General features: G+C 43.4%; 1 protein-coding gene across 3 annotated transcripts in view; it reads right to left on the bottom strand.

Moving 5' to 3' along the window:
* The window catches only part of brsk1b (BR serine/threonine kinase 1b), a 30,320-nt gene extending 3,013 nt beyond the window's left edge, over positions 1-27,307 (bottom strand). Inside the window, exons 1-18 of one of the 3 annotated variants that reach the window (XM_058049633.2) lie at positions 26,940-27,307; positions 26,156-26,391; positions 22,517-22,611; positions 20,598-20,683; positions 20,370-20,510; positions 15,438-15,554; positions 15,303-15,336; positions 15,161-15,229; positions 13,319-13,465; positions 9,258-9,289; positions 8,990-9,154; positions 7,562-7,659; positions 7,330-7,480; positions 7,179-7,239; positions 3,753-4,359; positions 2,984-3,032; positions 1,817-1,940; positions 1,603-1,704 (exon numbers count right to left, since the gene is read on the bottom strand). In XM_058049633.2, the coding sequence (XP_057905616.1) occupies positions 1,603-1,704; positions 1,817-1,940; positions 2,984-3,032; positions 3,753-4,359; positions 7,179-7,239; positions 7,330-7,480; positions 7,562-7,659; positions 8,990-9,154; positions 9,258-9,289; positions 13,319-13,465; positions 15,161-15,229; positions 15,303-15,336; positions 15,438-15,554; positions 20,370-20,510; positions 20,598-20,683; positions 22,517-22,611; positions 26,156-26,249 (2,172 nt within the window). In that variant the 5' untranslated portion in view covers positions 26,250-26,391; positions 26,940-27,307. The remainder of the gene's footprint in view (positions 1-1,602; positions 1,705-1,816; positions 1,941-2,983; positions 3,033-3,752; positions 4,360-7,178; positions 7,240-7,329; positions 7,481-7,561; positions 7,660-8,989; positions 9,155-9,257; positions 9,290-13,318; positions 13,466-15,160; positions 15,230-15,302; positions 15,337-15,437; positions 15,555-20,369; positions 20,511-20,597; positions 20,684-22,516; positions 22,612-26,155; positions 26,392-26,939) is intronic. The other 2 variants (XM_058049632.2, XM_058049635.2) reach the window with 2 other exon arrangements.
* Positions 27,308-27,827: the final 520 nt, after the last annotated feature.

Genomic DNA, 27,827 nt, shown 5'->3' with positions numbered 1-27,827 from the left:
ATGTGGTTTCTTAAGTTTTTATTATTTGCCGTTTTATTATTATTATTATATTTATTTATTACTGATTGATTGATTTTATTTATTCTTGATGTGTTTATTTATTTTTCAGTGGAATGTATTATCAGAGCTTTTGTAGAGCTCTTTTGTAGCTATTGTAGAAAATCTGAATCAAAGCACTGAAAAAGCTTGTATATTTTTCTGTTTTTAATAAATGCGTTTTTTTTTTTTGGAAAACCTGATGCGGCCCAGCCTTGCCCAGACCTTACCTCCAGTGGCCCCCAGGTAAATTGAGTTTGAGACCCCTGGTTTAGACAGTCAATGCTTGCTACTCAAAGTGGTTATGTTTGTAATTGAGACGGCCATAAAAAAGTGTTTTTGACACTTTTAATAAAGTCTAGATTACGCCGCTGCCTCAAGGCTCAACAAGATGCTTCTTTGCCATCAGCATTTTTTTTACCTGAGAACTGGAGCGCACGTCTTGTGCTGGAAGACACAGCCATCCCAATAAGAGCGGACATAGTAAGCATTGTCGCTGCTGTTGTTGTGTGTACGTGTTAATGCATGATCACAGCATGCGTATCAAACGATGCAATGTTGTGAGAAAGTTTGTTTTAGACGTCTTCATTGTCGAAATAGGTGTTGTTAGCTAGCTCGCGCCAAAGATTATGTGATTAGTGGCTCGCTGTGGCGCCAAATTAATGTTCGCTCGGCATGTTGTGATGTTGCCGTTATTTGGCGCCACAGCGAGCCACTATACGCCAATCACATAATCTTTGTCGCGAACTGGCATAAACTGGCGCCGGCCCAGTGGACTCGTAGCATCATTGGTGCAACCTGGCTCGCGTCATTACATTCCAGTGGATTCCAATGGGCTGAGTGTTTGCTTCCACTGAGTGGTCACTTTGTGCCGATTGCTTGATGCTAGTGGAGCACCAAAAATTTGTAACATTTTGAAATGTTCTTGCCAGCAAACTCAATTTTTGCCGCAGTTACGGGCCACCACAAGCCAGTTGTGAGGCAGTTTGAGCCACTGCACGCCACTAGGCACTTTATTGGCGACACTAGGCGCCACAACAAATAGCAATGGCGCAAAATGGCACCAACTGGCGCCAGCCCAGGGGACTCTTAACATTACAAAAAAAGTGTGAATTTTGCAAAATGTGAGACATGATCAGTGTGAAAGCCCCAATTGAGTGGAATGGCTGGAATTGGAACTATTCCCAAATGAAGTTAACCATCGGTTTCAATCAGTGGAAAAATTAAGGCGTGGAATATAGTACATCAAAAATAAAATGGATCAAAGCATCTGGTTAGAATTACACATTGCACACAATACACAATAAAAAGACTGAAAATGATGATATGTATTGAAAATGAAGTGCTAGACAATATGAATTAAAGGGATATCGATAAAAAAGCCACAACCGGGCATCCTTCAAGGATGATCAATAGAACAGATGAAATCAAAATCACAGTCTAGCCTTTAGCCTGGTCGTCAGTCTAGTGCTGAATGCTGAATCACCAATATGACATTCTTTGCAAAAGAATGTGGCAAGCCAGAGGCGTTTGTTAGGACCCAGGAAGATAAAAATGTCAACCTACCTGAAATTTGACAGGCTTCTGGAAGACAGAGGGGCCTCCAGAGGACTTGTACTCTGCCCGGAAACTGTTCTGAGACACAACACTATGGCCTAGGGACGGGATCTGGAGAGGTGAAACAAAGTCACACTCAGCAAAACACATAAAATGTTACATTTTTCTCCATCCTCAGCAATATTGCGTCAAATATTTGAGGTTTAAGTTTGGTTGTGCTTACAGACAGAAATGCGTGGACGATGTCTGCCTTTATAGAGCTGAGGGGTTTGTCTCGAATCAAAACAAAGATTTGCTCCTCCTTCTCCAGGCTGATGAAGTTACCAAACCAGGATTTCTTAGCCAGTCTGCAAATAAGAGATAAGAATGGTGACATGCACACATTAGAATCATTTCTAGTTAAAAAACAATGCAAAAAAATCACCTTGGTGTGTTTTTGGTAAGGTCTAATTCATTTGTGTGACATAGTTTGAACAAGGGGACCCATTATGCTTTTCCAGTTTTCTGACCAATAAATGTAGGTTTTACTCTCATGTTAAACCAAGTTTCAGATCACGAGGTTTGTGCATTTGGAATCCCTGAAAGAAGTGTGTCGCCGCTTACAAAGTGTGTGCGACAATGAGTGCTCCTCCTCGGGCAGGCGAGGTTGGAGGAGCACCAGCGGTGCCTACTCTTTGAGTTCATTCACGGTAAATCAGGGATTTCCAGCCATCTCCAAGGACTTTATGGATTTATTATCAACTCCTATACCCACTAAAGTAGAAAGTGGGGTTAGTGTGTAGTTAGGAAGCAATTTGGTCATGTGACCAATCACAGCAGAGTGGGCGTTACATGAAAACAGACCGTTTTGCCGGAGAGCACAAATCCAAGAAAATACTGCTGGAAATGGTACAGATTCTGGAAGATCTAGAAAGCTTTCTTTGCGGGTTATTGTGTGTCGCTGCTCTATAGGAGTCCACAACTCAATACAGTAAAGTCTTGTTATATCGATATTGGTTATAACGAATTACTGCTTATTACGATACTATTTTCATTTTGTTCTTTTTTGGCATTGAAATCCTTAAGCAAAGATTGATTTAAGCTGCTCGACATTGTTCTATACTATAGAACTACTATATAGTTCTATATATTATAGAACTATACATTGTACATTGTTCTATACTATAAAACAATGTCGAGTACATTATTGCCCACTTTTAATGCAGTTCGGCACAGGATCGGATATATCGAAAGTCCGGTTATATCAATATTTTTTCCGACTCCCGACAATATCGACATAACGAGACTTTACTGTACAAACGGATTGAAAAATCAGCATAATAGGTCCACTTTAATACTGGAAATAGCCAGGTTTGTTTATGAAGACAAACAAAACTAAACATGCTCTTACTCAGGACTGGACTCTGGAGTCAAACTTGACATGTCCTCCGATGTTGGGACTAGAGGATGGAACAATAGAAAAGAGAGGATTAGGTAGCATGAATCATCAAAACAGGTCTTCCTTGTAGAGACCTAATGATAGATGATGAAACATACAGTATCTCCTCGTAGGATGCTGAAAAATGTACTTACACTTGAGTGGTTGCAATTCACCATTAAAAAGGAGAAAATATGACGAAGAGAAGAAATTTTTCGCCAATTAGATAGATAGATTTGGGATTGCACAAAATTGTCTAAATTTGCACCCTCTGCAAGTAAGTGCACAATGTGTCTTACAACGTTTTGGGGTTAACTCATTCAATAGTAAAGATGTATTTACACCTAGGCTGGACTGTGCGCCAACAAAAAGGAAAGCCAAAAATTGAATGCTAATGAATGCTGGAGGGGTTTAACTAAGGGATCAGGAAGGAGAAGAAGCCATTATCCTAAGAGTTGTCCTTCTTTTTTGACTGTTTCATTTAATTTTTGTGTGAGTGAGTTTCCATGACCACGGAAATATCCAATTTGTCTGAATTAGCCCACTTCGCTTACATGGTGAGTGCCCCATGACGGACACAGGGCACCCTCAATAGCTGTCATCTGGACTAAGATGAAGCATGATAAAAATAATTGAGTCATTTCCAGTAAGTAGTGGATTTGGAACAGCCCTACACTGTCAACATTTGCCCCCTTAGAGCAATGTACACAGGTACACAGTACACGTATGTATCCTCTCTCACCTTGAAGTTTGCGTCGATGGAAGCGTGGTGACCCCAGCAGGTTGTTTTTGAACGAATTGAGCCTTGTTCTCCAGTGGGCAGAGCTCGAAGATGCCAGACCGCCACTGCTACCCGGGCTGGAGGGCGGTGTCAGCGACAGAGAAGCCCCTCCAGACCCATCCGCTCTGGGAGAAGAGGACGAAGAGGAAGAGGAGGGAGGGGTGGTGGAGGAAGGGTGTTGCATTTGGTGCACAGGCGTGCCCAGCGGGGTGGGAAGTGGTGAGCCTTGCGGCGTGACCTGTGACACGGGAGGAGTGGTGGCAGAGGAGTTAGAGGACGAGTGGGTGTTTTTGGACTTGAAGACAGAAGGAGAGGGGAAGTTGAAAAAGCGCGGGATGGGAGAGAGGAGAGGGGAGGGAGAGGGGGATGGTGTGCGTGGTGTCTGGAGAGGGAGGGACTTCATGGAGTTGAGATGGGGACGGTCGGTGGGGCCCTTTGAGGGCAGGGTCTGAGTTTTTGGGTCGGGTGCTGGGCGGATAGGCCGAGCGGTGGTTGCGCTCGCTGGTTTGGGATCTTTGGAGGAAGAAGCTGAGTTGACTTCTGATTGGCTGAAAGTGAACACCGGGCTCTGACGGGGGGGGGGATGGAGAGATGAGAGAGAAAGCAATGGTCATGAAGTGTGATGCATGGAAGCAATTCTTCAACAAGCAAGATGGAGGATGAATCAATGAGCCCTATGATATTAGTATACAGTGGATCCCGCATATTTGCAAGTCAGCATTCACAAACCTGCAGATTTGTCACAACAATGCATGAATACATAATAATACAGGTGAAAATGACAGCATACATGTGCCAGCCCTCACATGTTTATGTCTTCATGTTTCACTGATAATATTTTTTGTCAAGTGTTGAGATTTCGCACTTTCTTTGGTGGTCACTGAACGCATTATAGTTAGGTGCTCTGAAGCAAAAGTGAAACTTATACAGTATATAGTATTATTAGTAAAACAAAATGCACATTTAATCATATTTTACTTATTCTTAGCCTGAATGAAGCATATAAGGTTGCATTGTAACATACGGAAGTACGCTATCCAGAAACAAAAAAATAGGAAGTCTCACAATACTAACTTTTGACTCTATGTTATGTCTTATATCTCTTATTTTTTGTTCTTATGTCTACTATATTGGGTAACACAAGTGTAAATGTAACTATAGGGCTGTTATGTCATGTCTAGAGGGCTCTAATAAGTCATTCATTCATTCATTTCCTACCGCTTATCCTCACTGCTGGAGCCTATCCCAGCTGTCTTCGGGCAAGAGGCGGGGTACACCCTGGACTGGTCTCCAGCCAATCACAGGGCACATATAAACAAACAACCATTCACACTCACATTCATACCTATGGACAATTTGGAGTCGCCAATTAACCTAGCATGTTTTTGGAATGTAGGAAAAAAACGGAGTACCTGGAAAAACCCCACAAATGCACGGGGAGAACATGCAAACTCCACACAGAGATGGCCGAGGGTGGAATTGAACACCGGTTTCCAAGCTGTGAGGCCTGCATGCTAAACACTTGGTCGCCATGCAGCCCTGCTCTAAAAATCTATAATAATAACTGTTTCTATAAGATAGTAAACAGGTTTTATATGTAACTACCAAAATATTCCACTACTTGGCGGAAATTCACTAATCACGATGGGGTAAAATAAATCCACCAAACAGAGGACAAACTGCCGTGTTAGTGGTAAGTGTATGAGGCTTATTTAGAGCTTAAATCTGGATTGTATCATGAGTGAACTATGGCAGCGAAGAGAGAGGAGAGAAGCTGAATCTAATCTAAAAATGTCATTTTTCTTGGAAATGTTGATCCAAAATCCACAAGTAAAACATCAACATCAAGCTAGCTGGAAGATTCCAAGGGGGAAGAGTGAACTGTGGGTCAAAATAGACATTTGTTATGGGTGTTTTTTGCCTATATTTTTGTCTATATGTGCCCTGTGATTGGCTGGCGACCAGTCCAGGGTGTACACCGCCTCCCGCTCAGCTGGTATAGACTCCAGCATACCTCTGTAAACCTAATGAGGATAAGCTGCATAGAAAATGGATGGATCCACTCCAAATTGCAGGGATCTCCTGTATGAACCAATAGGAATGCGTAGGTTATAACATTTTGGTTTAATGTCTTTAATTGATGTTTTTTTTAATCGCTCAGGTTGTGCATTATGTAATTCCACCCATTTATAACCCCCCCAAAACACAATATTGACTCATATACTCATACATTTGTCTTGAGCCAGAATGACATGACAATGTAATGGGATGCATACCATATTGCTGAGAAAGTGAAAAGTATGATTGACAGCATTGTAGAAAACAATGAAATAACAACATGAACTTAAAAAAAAATAGTTTATGTGTTAATTTTTTTATGTGTGATTTTAAGTTATTTTATATTATGATTACATTTTCCCCACAAAAAATATTTGAGGATTGGGAAGGGTGCCACAAGAAAGTCAGAAGAGTCGCCTGCAGTTCCGGAGCTGTGGGTTGCCGACCCCTGTCCTAGCCCCTTTGTTTTGTTTTCCTTTTTTTTTTAATAAGTGTGAGTGTGAATGGTTGTTTGTCAATATGTGCCCTGTGATTGGCTGGCGACCAGTCCAGGGTGTACCCCGCCTATCGCCCCAAGACAGCTGGGGTAGGCTCCAGCACTCCTGCGACCCTCGTGAGGATAAGCAGTAGAAAATGAATGAATTAATAATTACAATATATTTGTGCATTTATTATATTAGTGCATATATTAATAATATTAATAGTTATTATAGTTATTAATATTATTAAATGTAATAATAATAATAATAGTAATATTAATAATAATTATTATTATTATATATAATAATATAATATAATATAATATAATATAATATAATATAATATAATATAATATAATATAATATAATATAATATAATATAATATAATATAATATAATATAATATAATATAATAATAATAATAATAATAATTACTATTATTATTATTATATATAATAATAATAATGATAATAATAATAAATACATAAATAAATAATATAATAATAATAATAATAATAATAATAATAATAATTATTATTATTATTATTATATAATATAATATAATATAATATAATATAATATAATATAATATAATATAATATAATATAATATAATATAATATAATATAATATAATATAATATAATATAATATAATATAATATAATATAATATAATATAATAATAATAATAATAATAATAATAATAATAATAATTATTATTATTATTATTATTATTATTATTATTATTATTATTATTATTATTAGTATATTATTTGTTTATTTAGGTTATTTATTGATTGAAGTTTTTTTAAGGTTATTCTAATGGAGAGAAAAGAGGATGAGGTTCTTACCCTAGGACTGCTGAGAGGACTAGAGGACAGACCTGTGGATGCTCCACTGACTGATCGAGACCTTTTGGAAAGAGCAGATATTAAAAAAAAGTATTCTGTATATAATCTGTATATAAATGAAAATGCAACGATATTTTGCTGTAACCTTTACCTTTGACTGTGTGCATTAGTGTCCAGGTTCCTGCGGGGGGGTGTGGGAGAGCCTTGTTCAGTAACACTGAGAACCTCCAGACTCTTCCTCTCTGGTCTACAGCGGCCATGACGGCTCAACATAGGGGAGTCCACACGCTTCCTGGGTGGGTCTTTGACAAAACGTGTTGTGAAGACGCAACAACCTCTTGCTTTCATCCTCAAGCTGTTTTGTTTTGAGAAGGTGGACTTACCGGCATCATTCCTGGGTGGCAGATCCTCATCCTCATAGGTGGGGTAGCGCTCTTTTCTGTCCAACAGGAGGTAGTAAATCATCTTTTCCTGGTTCTCTCTGCAGACGACACAAAACATAATTTAGGTCAGTGGTGGGCAAACTACGGCCCGGGAGCCACATCCGGTTCGCCGAGTGTTTAAATACGGCTTACCCATTCTTTCCAAAGTATTTCATTGAAACTTAACATACAACCTGGCATCATGGCTTGAGGCAACCTTTTGATGGTTTAGATAGCTTTTTTTTTTTTTATCAATTTGGATATTTGATGTTGTCTGCGGTTTACAAAGTGCTCCTGAAAAAAGGGACACAAGCACATATAGCAGATTGCATGACACAGATACAATAATTCCAGGTGGATGGAATTATAGGTGTAAAATATATAGTCTGGCCCCCCCCGTCAATTTTGTTAAATCAATGTGGCCCGCGAGTCAAAAAGTTTGCCCACCCCTGATTTAGGTGAAGTACAAATATTCACTTAAAATTGACTGCTTACATAAAAATAATATATATATTTTTTATGATAATCTAATTCTGCTCTAAAAAAATCGTACATAAAAATATTAAGGATGTCCGATACTGGCTTTTTTGCCGACAACCGATATGCCAGTATTGTCCAACTCTCAATTTTCCGATGTGTAACAACATGACAGTATCTCCTGTGGTAGAATGATCACATATGTGATGTATACTGCGTCTTATTAATATTGTTTTTCACCAATATCACCCGATATTGCATTTTTTATTATATCGTTCAGACAAAAAACTGTCTGAGCGATAAAAAAAAATTAATGAATTAATCCCACAATAAATAAAAATTAACTTCGCGTCTGTTTTCCTCATCTCTCGCCTCCAAACAGACAGGTAGAGGATTCAGTCTGTGCATCGGTTTCAACACTTTGGCACAGAACAACGGCATGGAATGGAGTGAGCCCTTTTGCCAATGAGTCATAGAGCCTCAGTGGGTGGAGGCGGGGCCAGTAGCATACACAGTGCAAGGTAACATAGTAGAAATTAAATGAGTACATTGCAATATATGTATTTTTACATTGTACTTTTCTTAAAAGTAATGTTAAAATCCAATCTGGTCTTGTTCTTGTAAATCCATCCAATACAGTGACATGTTCTACTTAATGCTTTAATAATGTAAAGCAACATTCACTGATCTGTCTCGTTTCTTTCATGCCGTATGAATTAACAATGAATGTCTATAATGCAAAAAAAGAGAACTTAATCTCATATATACTGCTTACAACAATGCATTTGCTTATTGCATGTGACCATTCATGTCATGCAATGGGGGCTTGTGTGTGCAGGATGGTGTCATTTATGACCTAAGAAGCACCACTTTTGTCTTTCATAAATGACAGAATAGCTTTTCTTTACTCACTCCTCACTTGTAAGGTCCCGTGTGAGTTTGACCCGATCCCGGAAGCACCCTAAAGAATACATGCTTTCCAAGACGTCGGGGTCAAGGTCGGTCAACGACAGCACCCTCGTCACACACACACGGCGGGGCGGCGGCTGCTCAGGGCAAGGCTCATTGCGACCGCTCCTGATACGGGACGGAAGACCACTTTGTTATTTAAACTTAAAAAAACAAATATTGTGTGGATATTTTCTCAGTAACAATTGTTGGAATAATTATAAATACTTACTGGTACCAGGCGTGGGTCTGGATTGCTTCTAACTGTAACAAAAAAAATGGCAATAACACATGAGACATAAAACAAAACATCAAACCCATCCATGTATTTTTATCTGAGAACATTATAATTGGATCGCTCCTCCTCACAACAGCATTCATGTGAGTAATAAAGCAAACATGAAAATAAATTTGTTTCAGAAAACAATTTCATTGAAGGACAAGCAACATAGGAAGGTCCAAGATGATCCGGAGCACAGGGGGAGGCTGACGTCATTGCAGCGCCCCAATGAATGTGTTGCTCAGATGCAATGCCTTATGGGAAAACTTTAAAATATTGAGTTTTTTTCTTTTTAAACTCATACTGGTCCATGATTGTATAGTTGTGAGATAGCGGCATGGTATTCGTAGTAGTTCTAAAGTAAAAGAGATGTCACAAGATTACAATTTTAACAAAGTTTGCGAAAAAGGTAGAGAGTCATACAGTTTATAATATTGATATAATATAACTTTTTAACAATATTCAAACAATTTAAACAACTTGGGTTTTTTCCCAAGTGTTCTGACCATTTTTGTGGCGTTACATGCACAAATGCCGAAAAGGCTCCTTTCCCGCAATCCTTTTGAAAAAATTTGTGGATCCAGACGGTGATCCGCATCACCCCCAAAATTTAATCACTCCTTCCACATCCCATTTCCCACAATTCCCCCCCAAAATTCATCCAAATCCATTCAGATCTTTTCAAGTTATTTTGAACACAAACATTTATATATGTTATTTTATTTTAATCTGCGTTATCTTCTTCTTTCTCTTTGTGCTCTCCTCCATCCAACCCTGTCTCTCTCACACCAACTACCCTCATGTCCTCCTTCACTACATCCATAAACCTCCTCTTTGGTCTTCCTCTACGCCTCCTACCTGGCATCCTTCTACCAATATATTCACTATCTCTCCTCTGGACATGTCCCAACCATCTCAGTCTGGCCTCTCTGACTTTATCTCCAAGGCCTCTAACATGTAATGTCCCCCTTCTTCCTGATCCTATCTATCCTGGTCACTCCCATCTTCATCTGTGCTACCTCCAGTTCTGCTTCCTGTCTTTTCCTCAGTGGCACTGTCTCTAGACACACTTTGCATTTATATGCAGACCACAATCTTTACACTTTAGCAGAGGTTTGCACTCTACTATTTACCTTTTTGCTTGCTTTTAAGTTACTTTTCTTTAAGAGCTTTCTGATTTATTCTGTATATATTTGAATTGATGTAATTTGTAAGGAGGAATTGAACAAGCGTCTCCATTAAGGGGTTCAGTGAGTAATGTAATGTAATGTTTTCAGCACAGAGACATTCTGGTGAACTGCCTTCAAGATTTTGTTAGTTGCTTCCAGGTTAATATGACCCGAGTTTGATCTTGAAGGTTACTTTGCACTAAGCAGGAGGTCAGTGTGTGCATTATTGAATGCTGTGGAAGTAGACAATTATGTTATGTTCGAGAGTCGTGGTGATGCTGGAGCCTATCCCAGCTGTCTTCGGGCGAGAGGCAAGGTACACCCTGGACTGGTCGCCAGCCAATCACAGGGCACATATAGACAAACAACCATTCACACTCACATTCATACCTATGGACAATTTGGAGTTGCCAATTAACCTAGCATGTTTTTGGAATGTGGGAGGAAACCGGAGTACCCGGAGAAAACCCACGCATGCACGGGGAGAACATGCAAATTCCACAAAGAGATGGCCGAGGGTGGAATCGAACTCGGGTCTCCTAGCTGTGTGGCCTGTGTGCTAACCATCCGTCCGCCGTGCAGCCCTCATTTGTTCTATCCGTAATATATTCTATACAAATGCGTCTTTTAGTTAGCCATTGTCAATAAATGGTGAATGCGTGTTCGACTGCTTTATGAGTATCTTGTGAAGTGAAAGCCCGTTAACAATGTCAATGGGAACTGCACTGAATGTCTACGTGTCGTGGGTGGTTTCCATGTTGGCTGTCCAACAAGAGAGAGAGACTGTCTGACCTCATTTCAGGCTCCATTAATCAGAAGTTCATCAGACGAATGCACAGCTTTGATTAAATCTGTGATCCGCGGTAACTGAACGACTAACTGATGAGACGTTCTCTTTATCTCAGGCTCTATTAACCATCTTGTACGTTATTGCTCCTTCTCTCCTGTAACAATGTCATCATTTTTATTTTTACTCCTCCAGCTTAGGATTTCCGACAAGAGTGACAGAGGACACTGAAAGGGAAGCTATTATGCACTTTTACTACTTTTAATGCTCAGACAAAAACGTCAACATTATGCAGGGCCTTCATGTACACCTTCGGTTAAATAGTCCAGTTTGCATGCAATATAGGGCTTAACCTGAGGCGAGAGGGATTGGTTTCATACTAATTATATATACTATTTACAGTTGTGTACATAGTGCTCAGCCACGGGTTTATTGTATGGTTATTGCACGGTTGATTGCTTTATTATTGCAAAGGATTTTTAGAGCAGTTTATACTGTATTATGAAGTTTAACAGCTCCAGGAAGAAAATGACCTGCAATATCAGTATCATGCTTTCACTCGTGGTGATAAAATGTATAAAATCTTTTAAATGGGAGAGATGCATGCCAAGCTCTTATAAAAATGCACGTGTGCCACCTTGTGGCCATTTTTACGGCTTAAAACTGCATCAAACACGATCTCTTTTATTGTTCAGTGGTGTCGTCACCACTTTTTGCCTCTTAAAACGTAAAAAAAACTTTTAAAAAATATAAAAAAAAGTGTTTGGGAGAGAGCGTTCGGGTTGCAAAAAACAATAAATATGTATTTGGCACTACAAATCTAAATCCATGTGCCTGTATTGGAGAGTTGTCCCTCCTTAATCATGGATAATCTGTTCCAGACCTGACTGCAATAAGTAGTATTCAATATTAATAAACATTTTTGTAGCTAGAGAAGAGAATACCTGTTTATGACCTTCTAGATATGTTTTTAGAGCCCTGCAGACATGAAATAACACCCCTACAGTCACCTTTACACTTGTATTACCCAATATAGTAGACAATCATTCATTCATTCATTTTCTTCCGCTTATCCTCACGATAAGCGGATCACGGGGGTGCTGGAGCCAATCACAGGGCACATATAGACAAACAACCATTCACACTCACATTCATACCTATGGACAATTTGGAGTCGCCAATTAACCTAGCATGTTTTTGGAATGTGGGAGGAAACCGGAATACCCGGAGAAAACCCACACATGCACGGGGAGAACATGCAAACTCCACACAGAAATGGCCGGGGGTGGAATTGAACTCAGGTCTCCAAGCTGTGTGACCTGAGCGCTAACCACTCATTCGCCGTGCAGCGTAGAGTAGACATAATAATAGAAAATAATCCACATACAGTAAATAAGATATGCTACACTCAAACATTAGCATTGACATACTTCCTTTTGTCTAATGTGAACATTCACACAGGAGCTGCTGTCAGCCGCTCTCTGCACTGCTAACCCGCTGTCAGCCCTCAGCTAACAGTCAACTCTAGCAAGCTGACGTCACACACATCACTTCATTGCGGTTCGTATCTTATGTCTTCTGAATATCCCATATTTGTATCTTCATCCATTTTTATGCTTCATTTTGTCATCATCTGTGTTGTTGCTTTGCTGCCGCCTTCTGCCTTTTTGTAGCAGTACACCTCTGACTGGCCCAAGGCGGTCCTCTGCTGCCAATTATCATCTTGGCTTTTTAAGCATGGCAGGTAGTGCTGTACTTCGCCAGATTGTCCCTCAAGCTGCCTCATGCCACATGCCCTCCGCTCTGCTCTAGTCTTGTGCATTTTGTAAATTGCTGAGGTGGAACAAAGGTTATTGCTATTATTTCAAAGCTTACTTGGCACTGAACAGGAAGTCACTGTGGATGTTTTAATGCTGTGTAACTAGACAGTAGTTACACTGCTGTTGTTTCTTGATAATGATGAAGCGACCAATACTACAACACATGTCAGCATACGCGGACACATTTTTCACACCAATGACCTTTTCCTAAGCGGGTTCCACTGTGACTGTGCTTACCGTGAGTCTCTTGTCAGGGTTGACTTCTATCATTCCTTTGAGCAATGCTTGACAGTCAGGTGGTATGAAGTGGGGCATATGGAATACTCCGCTTTTAACCTTTTCTAGAAGCTGCCGTAGGTTGTCATGGTCAAACGGCAAAGCGCCCTGGGAAGACATGAACATAAAAAATTAAACAAGCAGTAGTCGATGTAATAATAATCAATTTTGGACAAATACTTGAAGAGCAGTTGCAGGAAGTCTTGAGGAAGTGAAGTTTGACAGACTGCTTAAAGGTGGAGAGTAATGGGGGGTCTATTGGAAGATATTTGCTGAGGGATGGAGTTCAATGGAGAAGGTTTTGTCACCCCAGGTACACTATTTCGTCCTGGATGGGCCGTAGAGGAGGTTGTGGAGGGCTTTGTATGTTATGACAAGATGTTTGAAGTGGATACGATGAGGGATGAGGAGGCCATGGAGGACAGGGGGTGGGAGTGTGTGAGAATTTATGAATAAATATCGGATGACGAACTATAGAGAAGGCTCTAGTGGAGTCTGGATGTGATGAAGGTGTGATTTTTCTGCATGTTTGTTACACTTAAACATTTCAGATCTTCAAACTAAATTTAAATATTAGTCAGTGACAACACAACTGAACACAAAATTAAGTTTTTAAATTATTAAGGGAGTAAAAAATATCCAAAAGTGTACATGGCCCTGTGTGAAAAAGTGTTAAAACATAACTTAAGTGAGTTTAATTGAGATCTATCAGTCTAGAAAATGTTATTAAACCATTTCTAAAGCTTTGGGACCACATCATCCATTTTCTTTTCCATAAATATATATATACCTTTTGTAGTGTTGTTTTATCGCTTCACTATACATAGGTTTTATGCTTTCTTTGTAGCACTTTGAGATTTCTGTAATGTAAAGTGCAATATAAATCAAATTCATTATAATTATTATTATTATCCACAAATGGCGGTTGTGAAAATTCCCAGGGAGTAGCCGGCCAACCAAATTGCCCCAAGAGCGCAGCATCGATTCATCCAACAGGTCACAAAAGACCCCACAACAACATCCAAATAACTGCAGGCCTCCCTTGCCTCAGTTAAGGTCAGTGTTCATGACTCCACCATAAGAAAGACACTGGGCTAAAACGGTCTGAATGACAGAGTTCCAAGACCAAAACCACTGCTGAACAAAAAAAACATTAAGGCTCGTCTCAATTTTACCAGAAAACATCTTGACAATCACCAAGACCTTTGGGAAAATACTCTAGCCAACAGTAAAACATGGTGGTGGTAGTGTGATGGTCTGGGGCTATTTTGCTGCTTCAGGACCCGGTAGACTTGCTGTGATAAATGGAACCATGAATTCTGCTGTCTACCAAAAAATCCTGAATTAGAATATCCGGCCATCTGTTGGTGACCTCAAGCTGAAACCAACTTGGGTTCTTTAGCAGGACAATGATCCAAAACACACCAGCAAGTCCACCTCTGAATGGCTGAAGAAAAACCAAATGAAGACTTTGGAGTGGCCTAGTCAAAGTCCTGACCTGAATCCTATTGAGATGCTGTGGCATGACCTTAAAAAGGCTTCATGCTGGAAAACCCTCCAATGTGGCTGAATGACAACAATTCTGCAAAGATGAGTGGGACAAAATTCCTCCACAGCGCTGGAAGAGACTCATTGCAAGTTATCACAAACGCTTGATTGCAGTTGTTGCTGCTAAGGGTGGACTAACTAGTTATTAGGTTTAGGGGGAAATCACTTTTTCACACGTGGCTATGTAGGTTTAGTTCTCCCTTAAGAATAAAAAGTTTCATTTAAAAACTGCAATGGACTTAAAAATGGACTTACCACAAGAAGAGCAAAGAGGATGACTCCACAACTCCAGACGTCTGCCCTTCGGCCATCATACTTCTCCCCCTAAAACACGTAGTTCTCATTAGACATACACGTGCACACACGCTCACTTAAGCACAGCCACACACTGACGTACCCTGATCACTTCAGGACAAGCATAATGTGGGGATCTAAAATAAAGAAGACATTATTTTAAAAATGACACTCAGATGAATAGAGCCGGGACCTAATGTATGTATTTCATGAATGAGTAATCAAGTTCAGCACTTACCCACAACTAGTTTCCAGTAGACTATCCCCAACCTGTAGTGAGGCCATTCCAAAGTCTGCTATCCTGATGTTGTTCTTCTCATCCAGAAGAAGATTCTCAGGCTTCAAGTCCCTGTGACTAAAAAAAATTAAAAATAAACCTTAATGGAACCTGTAACTTTTTGTAAAATAGTGGTGGTAACGACGGTGTAATCCCTTAGGATCACAATTAAGACCAGTTGGGGACTTGTCCACAACAACAGCGTACTCAATGCTAATGAGGAAGCTAACGACGGTGCTTTCTACGTCTGTGATTTCAAGACATCGAAGCCCAGTCTCGACAGCGAGGACAAGACATGACAAAGTATGTCCATATAGTTCTCTCATGCCACAGGAACAGAAGGGTGCTGCAATGGTGCCTCAGTCCACCAGAGAGCCCAGAGAGAGGCTGACATCACTGCAGCACCGGGCAGTAAAAAACAATGAAATGCTTTGCTGGAAGGAAATGCATTATGGAGTTAAGTTAAAATAGCTGTTGTATTTTTAATTTTAAACTCATATTGGTACTTGTCTAGTATATTTCCATCTAACTTTTGAGTGTTAAGCTGCTGTGTGATGATTTTAGCAGATTGTTATATTGATTAACATCGTCCTGTGTTTTCCAATGGGTTGACAAGCTTGTCCTCACAAATAATGCGTGCCACAATATGCCATTTTATATAATGGACATTGTCCTGGAACGGATTGTGTTTTCCACCATAACTTGCTTTCTCGGCGGCCGAGTTGTTAGTAAGCAGGCCTCACAGTTAGGAGACCCGAGCTCATTCCACCATCACCCATCTCTGTGTGGAGTTTGCATGTTCTCCCCGTGCATGCGTGGGTTTTCTCCGGGTACTCCGGTTTCCTCCCACATTCCAAAAACATGCTAGGTTAATTGGCGACTCCAAATTGTCCATAGGTATGAATGTGAGTGTGAATGGTTGTTTGTCTATATGTGCCCTGTGATTGGCTGGCCACCAGTCCAGGGTGTACCCCGCCTCTTGCCCGAAGACAGCTGGGATAGGCTCCAGCACCCCCGCGACCCTCGTGAGGAAAAAGCGGTAGAAAATGAATGAATGAATATTACGGATAGACAAAATGAGGGCTGCACGGCGGAGGGGTGGTTAGCGCACAGGCCACACAGCTAGGTGTCACGTATCGGCTAGGCTTTGTTGCGGTACGACCCCAGGATGCAGAGAGCAGGACCAATAGCGGGTAAATAATATTTATTTCTTGCTATAATTGTAGCAGCGGCAGAAAAGGCAACTCAGCAGCAGCGAGGACACACGACAAACAAACAATGATCCAACAAAAGGAAAAGCACACACCTGAACTAAATAGGGAATCACAAATTAGAGACAGGTGTGGGTAACCATGGTAACTAAGGCAGACGGGGCAAAAGAGGAAGTCCAACACAAAACCGGAGTGTCCAAAAGGGAAATCAAAGCCCAGAACGGGAACATAAACAAACTGTCAAGCACGAACCCACACAGGGCGTGACAGTACCCCCCCCCTCAAGGACGGATCCTAGACGTCCAAAATAGATAGCAGTCAAAGAGGGATGGGTGGTGGGGGGACCGGAGGTGGGTCGCCGACGGGACCCTTCAGGGGGTCGGCAGGCCCGGCGGAGCCAGCAAGACCCCTCCATGTGATGGAGGGAATGGTTGGGACGGTATACACCCTCCGGGGGGCGCCCTCGACCAAGCGCGAGGTAGGCATCCTCAGGCGGGCGCCCTGGGTGTAGAACCAGGTCTCCGGCCGAAAGTCTAGAGGCCGTCCGGCCCCGACGCGGAGACGGCAAGGATGCAGGCGTCCGGCCCCGACGCGGAGACGGCGAAGATGCAGGCGTCCGGCCCCGACGCGGAGACGGCGAAGATGCAGGCGTCCGGCCCCGACGCGGAGACGGCGAAGATGCAGGCGTCCGGCCCCGACGCGGAGACGGCGAAGATGCAGGCGTCCGGCCCCGACGCGGAGACGGCGAAGATGCAGGCGTCCGGCCCCGACGCGGAGACGGCGAAGATGCAGGCGTCCGGCCCCGACGCGGAGACGGCGAAGATGCAGGCGTCCGGCCCCGACGCGGAGACGGCGAAGATGCAGGCGTCCGGCCCCGACGCGGAGAGGGCGAAGATGCAGGCGTCCGGCCCCGACGCGGAGACGGCGAAGATGCAGGCGTCCGGCCCCGACGCGGAGACGGCGAAGATGCAGGCGTCCGGCCCCGACGCGGAGACGGCGAAGATGCAGGCGTCCGGCCCCGACGCGGAGACGGCGAAGATGCAGGCGTCCGGCCCCGACGCGGAGACGGCGAAGATGCAGGCGTCCGGCCCCGACGCGGAGACGGCGAAGATGCAGGCGTCCGGCCCCGACGCGGAGACGGCGAAGATGCAGGCGTCCGGCCCCGACGCGGAGACGGCGAAGATGCAGGCGTCCGGCCCCGACGCGGAGACGGCGAAGAAGCAGGAGTCCGGCCCCGACGCGGAGACGGCGAAGAAGCAGGAGTCCGGTCCCGACGCGGAGACGGCGAAGAAGCAGGAGTCCGGCCCTGACGCGGCGACGGCGAAGCAGCAGGCGTCGTCCATGCCAGAGCCTGACCATCTGCTCCAGCAAGCCCTGCTGCTCGTCCTGCAGGTGGAGTGGGCTGTGCCTCCTCACTCCCCCAGCAGGTGGCGCCATTCTCCCCTTCCATCGGCGGGCTGGGCTGTGCTTCCACCATAGCCCAGCAGGTTGTACTAGCCCCCCCTCTCGAAGGCGGATCCCAGACGCCGTAATCCAAGGGAGCCGAAACCAGGGCAGGGAGGAGGGGGGCTTGGAGGAGGGTCACTGGCTCCTCCAGGTCAGCAGTCCCGGCCACAGCCACTTGTTTGGGCCTGAAGCTGCGCGGCTTGGGCACGGGCGGGATCAGGGACGCCGCGCAGCTTGGCATGAGAGCCGGGTCTTGAGAACCCCTCGGGCTGCGCGGCTTGGGCACAGGCGGAATCCGGGATGCCACGCAGCTTGGCACGGGAGCCGGGTCTTGGGAACCCCAGTGGCTGCGCGGCTTGGGCACAGGCGGAATCCGGGATGCCACGCAGCTTGGCACGGGAGCCGGGTCTTGGGAACCCCAGTGGCTGCGCGGCTTGGGGACTGGAGGAATCTGTGAGGCCACACAGCTTGGCGCAGGAACCGGGTCTTGAGAACACCTGAGGCTGCGTGGCTTGGGGACTGGAGGAATCTGTGAGGCCACACAGCTTGGCACGGGAGCCAGGTCTTGGAAACACCTGGGGCTGCGTGGCTTGGGAACTGGAGGAATCTGTGACGCCACGCAGCTTGGCACGGGAGCCGGGTCTTGAAAACCCCTGGGGCTACGTGGCTTGGGCACTGGAGGAATTTGTGAGGCCACGCAGCTTGGCACGTGAGCCGGGTCTTGGAAACCCCTGGGGCTGCGTGGCTTGGGAACTGGAGGAATCTGAGAGGCCACGCACCTTGGCACGGGAGCCGGGTCTTGGACACACCTGGGGCTGCGTGGCTTGGGAACTGGAGGAATCCGGGGAGCCTCGCCACTTGCCACGGGAGCCGTCGGGGAACGCACGACGGGCTGTGACTCGGCCACAGCGAGAGGGTAATGCTGTGCAGTGGCGTGACATGGCGAGGCGGAAGAGGGCGGCCACACCTCTTGGCGACGTGCCGTGCGTCGGCGTCGCCGCCGCGTCGGAGGGTGTGCAGCGGGTACCGGGAACACCGACGCCATGGGCACTAGGGTGCCGTCCGGCCCCCACACCATGGTATCCAGTTCCTCCGGCGTGTACCGGGCACATTCCTGCTCCATCGCCTCGAAGAACTGCCGGGTCCATTCGTCGAACTCTGCGAGATCGTCAACGGGTTCGTCGAAGCCGGCAGGGCGTGAGGGCTGGTCCACCTTAGCTCGGCGTGGAGCGGAGAACGAGCGTGGCGTCGCACTTTGGCGCCGCGGCTTGCGTCGGCGTCGCAGAGGGTTTGGAGTTTCCTCGGTGGGTCCGGGATACAGCCACGCCGTAGACACATACGTGTCGTCCGGACCGCGCACCAAGTCCTCCATTTCCCATGGCGGTTTCGCCATCTCCTTGTCCTCCATGGCCTTGAGGAGCTGCCAGGTCCAGTAATCGCTCTCAGCGAGGTCGTCGTCGTTTGGTTGGATCATTCTGTCACGTATCGGCTAGGCTTTGTTGCGGTACGACCCCAGGATGCAGAGAGCAGGACCAATAGCGGGTAAATAATATTTATTTCTTGCTATAATTGTAGCAGCGGCAGAAAAGGCAACTCAGCAGCAGCGAGGACACACGACAAACAAACAATGATCCAACAAAAGGAAAAGCACACACCTGAACTAAATAGGGAATCACAAATTAGAGACAGGTGTGGGTAACCATGGTAACTAAGGCAGACGGGGCAAAAGAGGAAGTCCAACACAAAACCGGAGTGTCCAAAAGGGAAATCAAAGCCCAGAACGGGAACATAAACAAACTGTCAAGCACGAACCCACACAGGGCGTGACACTAGGAGACCGGAGTTCGATTCCACCCTCGGCCATCTCTGTGTGGAGTTTGCATGTTCTCCCCGGGTTTTCTGCGGTTACTCCGGTTTCCTCCCACATTCCAAAAACATGCTAGGTTAATTGGTGACTCCAAATTGTCCATAGGTATGAATGTGAGTGTGAATGGTTGTTTGTCTATATGTGCCCTGTGATTGGCTGGCGACCAGTCCAGGGTGTGCCCCGCCTCTCGCCTGAAGACAACTGGGATAGGCTCCAGCACCCCTTGTGAGGATAAGCGGTAGAAAATGAATGAATGAAATGAACTTGCTTTCTTTATTAATATGCTGCCCAAACTCATAGTCATTTACAGCGAGTACATCATCTGATAAACTTGACCGGGGTAATTAAACTTGAATGAAAAGTACTGACCATATGGAGTAACTATGGCAGAAGTCCAAAGCTGAGATGATCTGTCTGAAGAACTTCCTGGCCTCTTTGGGGGTCAACCTGCCCTTTTTCACCAGATAGTCAAAAAGCTCTCCACCAGACACATGCTCCAACACCAGGTACCTGGCAGGACAGGAGGACATTAAAAGATACGAAACAGAAACTACGCTGTCGATACACACATAGCAGAATGCAAAGAGAGATACTTACAGATACTTGTTATTCTCATAGACATCATGCAGCTTCAGAACATGAGGGTGCTCGATTAGTTTGAGAATGGCTATTTCTCTTTCCACCTGCAGCGACAGATGGCGAGCAGGGTGGAGGAAAGTTGAGAAAATGGTGTTAAAATATAAGAAAATTAAAGGGCAAGTGGGCAGAGGGATGTACGTAAATACGAATAGAGATTAGAGGTGGTAGACCATTAAAAGTCTTGAAGCCCGAGGCAGTAAAAGCAGACTGAGAAGAAGCATTAGTAAAGCAAACAGATAATCATGATGAAATCACTTGACAAGAATGACAAAAGGCAGGCAGTAATGAACACCTACGCTCGGCTGGATGTGTTGCAGATGGTTTGTGGTAGCCTGGCCCTCAACCTTAAGTAACAGGCCACCACATTGCAACTGCTCTTAATTAACTTTGTGGAGCATATGCCATACAAACATCTATTGGCCAACGTCTGAATGCCTTATGTGTATCATTTACATACTTACACTTAGCGTATGATAAATATAACATAAAAGAACCACTCTCAATAGTTGTGGAAGTGGTTGCAAATCACAATTAAAAAGGAGAGAAGAAGAAGATGAAGAAGCGGATAAATATTGTGATTGTCATTTCCAGCAAGGGTTGACTCAAAAAAAGTTGGAAATTGTAAAGTCACTTAAGTAACCTGCAGCTGATTGTGCTTTAGATTGCCTTCAGTGCTAGTTGTCTGCAGCAACAGCAGCTATTAGAGAACACATAGAGTAGAGTAGGCAATGGGCAGCTATCCAAACCCACAGACTGGTGGCCGGACATGCAATGTACTTGGAACAGGGCTTTGGAACATACACTGACCTAAACCAAAAATGGAAACAGCTGAGATTTAAGTCTCTCACAGATTACAGTAACAGTGTATTTATATATTCAGTAGAACCTTGGTTAGCGTCGTTAATTCCAGAAACGGATGCTATCCAAATCCATTTTCCCCATAAGACATAACATAAATCCAAATAATCCATTCGAGATGTTGCCATTAAACCCATTTTCATAGTTTTACGTGTAGGCGACATAGCTGATGTCAGGTTCCGGTTACCATTTAATTAGCAAAGTGAGGACGCTAACAAGGATGCTTTGTGATAAAGTTGCTAGGTCACAACCAGTCGGTCTACGTGCAAAAATCACAACAGAAGGAGGGAGCATGATGTGCTGGTTTTCAAGTCGTAGATTTAACTTTATTGTTTTTTTCAGGTTGCAATTGCAAACAAATATACACTTCGAAACTTCGTCTTTGTGCGGTCAACATCTGCTGTACATTTTGCTAATGTCAGATTTGCGTAAAATGTCAATTTTTCCGTACCTCATACTTGCGGACTCCTATGTACGTATATCATGCACCACACTTGAACCTCACATGTAATCAGTGCGGCCAACGCATGTTCAGATATTTAGTACTTTCTCCCTGAGTGTCGAGATGTTACTACTTCATGGTCACCGCAACTTTATTCTCCATGAACAAAAACAAAACAAAAAATATGCAGCGATTTGGGGGAAAAAAATTACCTAAAATTTACCCAAGTTTTAAGAACACAGTTGGACTCGCGTAGTACACTGTGTTCCCTTGTTTATCGCAGGTCTACAGCTTGTATTCGGGAACGCCCATATAAGGAAGTCCAGCTCACTGTGACATCACAAAGGTGTACTTTTACCACGCCTTTTGGAACTGATCATTTTCAGCCATCGCAAACTTCTTCACTTCCAAATGCGCCAACATTATCTGAAACTAGTTTAACACGATAATACAAAATTCTAACAACATCTATTGGTCAGAAAAGTGTAAAAAGCACAATAAGTCTCCTTTAATTTAATTATCTAACGTATAACATATAAGGTGAGTATTCATCAAAGTCCAAACGAATGCGGCCTACCTTCATGAGAACTGATTCAGACAGTTTTTCTCTGTTGACAATCTTTATGGCCACTTTCTGCCCTGTAATGCAGTGGACACCCAACTTTACCAGTCCTGAAAGACACAACGTAGAGGATGTTTGCGTTATTAAAAAAAAAAAAAAATCCACTGAAGACGTATATGAAATGCAAACATACACAACAAGAATCTCCAATTATATCAGCCACCATGAATTCACATGACTAACTAACCCATGTGGTCTTTCTACCTTCTTGAATTATTGTCCTGGGGTAGTCTGGGAGGATAACCTCCCAGATCTCTTTGTACCAGCGCACAGAATCCATGACCCTCCTGGCATTTATAAGCATTCAATCATTCATTCATTCGTTTTGAACCGCTTAATCTCACAAGGGTCGCGGGGGTGCTGGAGACTATTCCAGCTGTGTTGGGGCGAGAGGCGGGGTACACCCTGGACTGGTCGCCAGCCAATCACAGGGCACATATAGACAAACAACCATTCACACTCACATTCATACCTATGGACAATTTTGAGTCGCCAATTAACCTAGCATGTTTTTGGAATGTGGAATTTGGAACCGGAGTACCCGGCATGCACGGGGAGAACATGCAAACTCCACACAGAGATGGTCGAGAATGGAATTGAACTCGGGTCTCCTAGCCGTGACGCCTACGTGCTAACCACTCATCCGCTGTGCGGCCCGCATTCAATCATTTGATGATCATGACAGTCGAACGGTTGAGACAGTTGAGTGGCCAAGATTGCTGGGCGTGTCTCCTCTGTGAGGTTCATTCGCCATGCTGGCGACTTTCTTTGGCGCACAGCCAATTGGTAGACGTAATAAAGTGTTAAAAGGTGGAGCTCTAGCAGGACTTCCAGGTAATTGCAGTCGGCGAACGTATTGTCTTCCACCACTGAGAAAGGCTGGTCATTTCGTCAGATGAATTCAATTAATTTCGGGTTATTTGCTCAGCTTTCTGACTGTCACGCACATACGGGCGAGTGTCCACATGACTGCGTTAGCTGCTGTTTGACATCGTGAGCCTTGAAAACTCACCATCTATCAAGTCAAGTGTTTGTTCTTCATACGGTGTATTAAATTAAAACTTTTTAATGTGCAACATGGTTTTTGTGACATGGCACTACAAGGAGGCAAGGCACTGCACTGCACGCAGGGATCGCTGCGGGCTGGAACAGTGATAGCCACAGGTGACTGGCGAAAGTGATCAGCGTTGAAAGGCAGAAATCGGAAATCGTCCGATATTGATCAGTGGCCAATCGATCGGAGCGTCCCTACTAAAAATCCATTCTATTCTTCCTCAGTGTGGTTGAGCAGACGTGCACTGTTACTAGTGCACTAGACGTTACTAGTCTAGAGTGAGTCTCATGTTCAGGGACCAAAATTAACTTGGCAATTAATTTATGAGAACGCGTTTGAAACTGAGTAGAGTAGTTACTGAGGAACTAATAAAGAACTAACGAATAACTAATGATTAAGACACATAAATGTAGAGTAATTACTGACGAACAAAGGCGCATCAATTTGGAGTAGTTACTGAGGAAGTGAGGCACATACATTTAGAGTAGTTACTGAGGAACTCAGTAAAGTAGTTACTGAGAAACTAATGATTAAGGCACATACATTTAGAGTAGGTACTTAGGAACTGAGTAGAATAGTTACAGAGGAACTAATAAAGAACTAACAAACAACTAATGATTAAGACACATAAATGTAGAGTAATTACTGACGAACAAAGGCACATCAATTTGGAGTAGTTACTGAGGAAGTTAGGCACATACATTTAGAGTAGTTACTGAGGAACCCAGTAAAGTAGTTACTGCGAAACTAATGGTTAAGGCACATACAGTTAGAGTAGGTACTCAGGAACTGAGTAGAGTAGTTACTGAGGAACTTAGGCACATACATTTAGAGTAGTTACTATGGAACTCAGTAAAGTAGTTACTGAGGAACTAATGATTAAGGCACATGCATTTAGAGTAGGTACTCGGGAACTGAGTACAGTAGTTACTGAGGAACTTAGGCAGATACATTTAGAGTAGTTACTGAGGAACTAAGGCGCATATATTCACATACATTTAGAGTGGTTACTGAGGAACTAGTAAGTAGAGTCGCTACTGAGGAACTAATAAAAAACAAATGACTAAAGCACAAACATTTAGAGTAGTTACTGGGGAACTAATAAAGAACTGCTGAGGAACTAATGACTAAATACATTTAAAGTACATTTAATGTATGAGTTTAAAGTATTTAAACTCATACATTTAAAGTAGTTACTGACTAACTGGGTAGTCATTGGGGAACTAAGGCATATACATTTAGAGTAGTTACTGAGGAAGTCAGTAGAGTAGCTACTGAGGACATTAAAGTCCTAATGACGAACTAATGACTAAAGCACATACATTTAGAGTAGTTACAGAGGATCTAATAAAGAACTAGTGAGGAACTAATGACTAAGGCACATACATTTAAGTAGTCACTGACAAACTGAGTAGTTACTGAAGAACTAACAAAGAACTAATGAGAAACTAATGGCGAAGGCGCATACATTTAGAGTAGTTACTGGAGAACAGAGTAGAGTAGTTACTGAGGAATTAAGAAACATACATTTAGAGTAGTTACTGAGGAAGTAATAAAGCACTGGTGATGAATTAATGACTAAAGCACATACATTTAGAGTAGTTACTGACTAACTGAGTAGTTATTGAGGAACTAAGGCACATACATTTTGAGTAGTTACTGAAGAACTAAGTAGTCGCTACTGCGGAACTAAGATACATACATTTAGAGTAGTTACTGAAGAACAGAGTAGAGTAGTTACTGAGGAACTAAGAACCATGCATTTAGAGTAGTTACTGAGGAAGTAATAAAGAACCAGTGAGGAACTAATGACTAAAGCACCTACATTTAGAGTAGTTACTGACTAACTGGGTAGTTATTGAGGAACTAAGGCACATACATTTAGAGGAGTTACTGAGAAACGAATGAAGAACTAATGAGTAGTAGTGGTTAGGGTTAGGTAGGTTCATTCCTCATTAAGTATACTTTTGTTTACCATATTGTAAAGTGTTATCTTATATTGATTTTTTACATTTTTCTTTAGATTTATTTTTCGGAATATCTGTTTTTTGTTGATATTGTATTATTATATATTATATTATTTATAAAGTCAGCGAACACGGTTTTGGACACAGGAAACTTTGGGAGCAAAATTTGTTTAGTTATTTTGTACTAGTGGTTTCATTTTGTCAATAATCAACAACAACAACAACAATAATAATAATAATACCTACAATAAAAGGAAATAATTGTGTTTTATTTATTTAATTTTTAGAATTTTTAATTTGGATTATGAAGTCAGAAATTAAAGGCAAAATAATCCTGACAAATCGTGTCATTTCAAGTAAGGAGTAAGGAGGAGATGTTGTACTATGCTAATACTTGCTATCACACCAATGTTGGTTGTCTCCCTACAGTACTATATGTACTATACTATGTACATTAGCAAGAACTCCCATTGTGATGCAGTGCCGTCCTCCACCCCCATCATCCGTGATGCATAAAACCTCCTCTAGCATGATGTGAGTGCACTAATGAAAACTAGCCATGAAGCTCCTTACCGGTCTGTCCCTTCCCGAGGGTCTTCTCCAGCCGGTAAGGCCCCACGTACTGGCTGGACTGGGCCATCTCCTTACTGCTCATCTTCCCCGACATTGCACTAGAATGCTGATTCGGAACAGCTGAACGAAGACGGCTGTGGGCCCGGTTCGGCTCGCAATGCAGTAAGGCTCATCCCAGGTCGGAGGTGGTGAGTTAACGCCGGGCCCCGCAGGCTCCTCCCATGCACTCGTTCGTCCTGCGGGGGGAAGACACCCCACAAAAACACGACAATAAAGTCAAATGTAACCAATGTGGGCTTCTAATGAGATGAGCGGTGTTTAACGTGGAAAACGTGGAGATCAGAGGGAGATGACGTGATGTTGGAGGCCACCCCCACTCCCTCTGATTTCTTTTTTTTTTTAAATATTAGATATAAAAAACTATTTTAGTGCATGGATTTGACGTAAAGTGCTGCAGGAACACAATTGATTTGTGCAGAGTCTCAAATATCCCAAGTCAGAATGCCTTAATCGATATCAGGGACCCCCCCCCCACCACCACCACCGCACCCCACCCCTCGTTGTTCTTCTTTAAATGTCAAATACACGTCAAAAGCCGTCTTCTTTCTTTTGAAGCGGGTTCGACATAGTCCGGATAAGCATCTAGTATCACAGCAGCATCAGCATCCAGAATGGGTTTTCCAATATCCGGTACACACTTTGCCCCCCCCCAACCCCCTCCCATCATCTCCTTCTCGGCAGGAAACGGAGGAGCGTCCAGGCCGGGACAAACAGGCGAACCCACCGTGTTTTTTGGTTTTTGGGGGTTTTTTGGACGAAGACGTCTTTGGATTAGGAGAACCTGTCGAAGTGGACTCGGTTCCTGGAACCAAAAAGCAGCAGCAGCATCCTGTCCTCCTGTGTCTCCTTCTGACCGGCTGTGCTCACACCATCACCGCATATAAACCCCTCCCTCTTTAAAACGGCTCCAAAAAAATAAGCACTTTGTCAAATAATAATAATATTTTTTTAAAAAAAGAGTCAAAAGTTGCTCATCGTTATCCAGAACTCGTTACGATCCTCTTTATCTTTCCTCTCTCCTCCTGCCTGCTTCTATTCATCCCATACGCTCAAACATCAGCATCCGGGTTCCGCTCCCCCCCCCTCCACACCACCCCCCTCCACTCCCCTCCCTTCCTCATCCCTCTCTCTCTTCCGTTTCTATTTTTTTCTTACTACTGCAAAGTTTCATTCAATGCGATTGGCTGCAGCAAAAGGGAAGACGTACAGAAGCATGCACGTAAACGTCTCACAATTCAAAACGTAGAAAATACATGAATGGATGAAATATGGAACCGATTATCCACATTGGAAGCCATGAGCAGGAAAACAGAAACGGAACATTTCCACCATCATTTTCGAATACCCCAATTTTAGTATAGTTCAGTTTTCTACCTTTTTTTAAATCGTTTTCTGGAATCGAGTGCTCAGCAGCACACGTTGTTGTCTTTTCTTTGTTTTAGTGTGACAGCGAAATAACCCGCCATGGGGCCAAAGAAAGTTGCCAGGGCCAGCCATTTGATCAAGAAGGGAAAAGAAAATTATTGAATTCAAGGTGGATTTTTCGATGTCTGGAACGGATTTTTAAAAAATTGCTTCAGTTTTCATACTTTTTTGGCTTTTGTTACAAATG

The sequence above is a fragment of the Doryrhamphus excisus genome, linkage group LG16, assembly GCF_037039965.1.
Source record: "Doryrhamphus excisus strain RoL-2023G ecotype Guam linkage group LG16, RoL_Dexc_Guam_v1.1, whole genome shotgun sequence".
In the NCBI taxonomy this organism is placed as follows: Eukaryota; Metazoa; Chordata; class Actinopteri; order Syngnathiformes; family Syngnathidae; genus Doryrhamphus; species Doryrhamphus excisus.
Note: the sequence above shows the minus strand (reverse complement) of the source record. Positions and strands in the feature narration are given on the sequence as shown.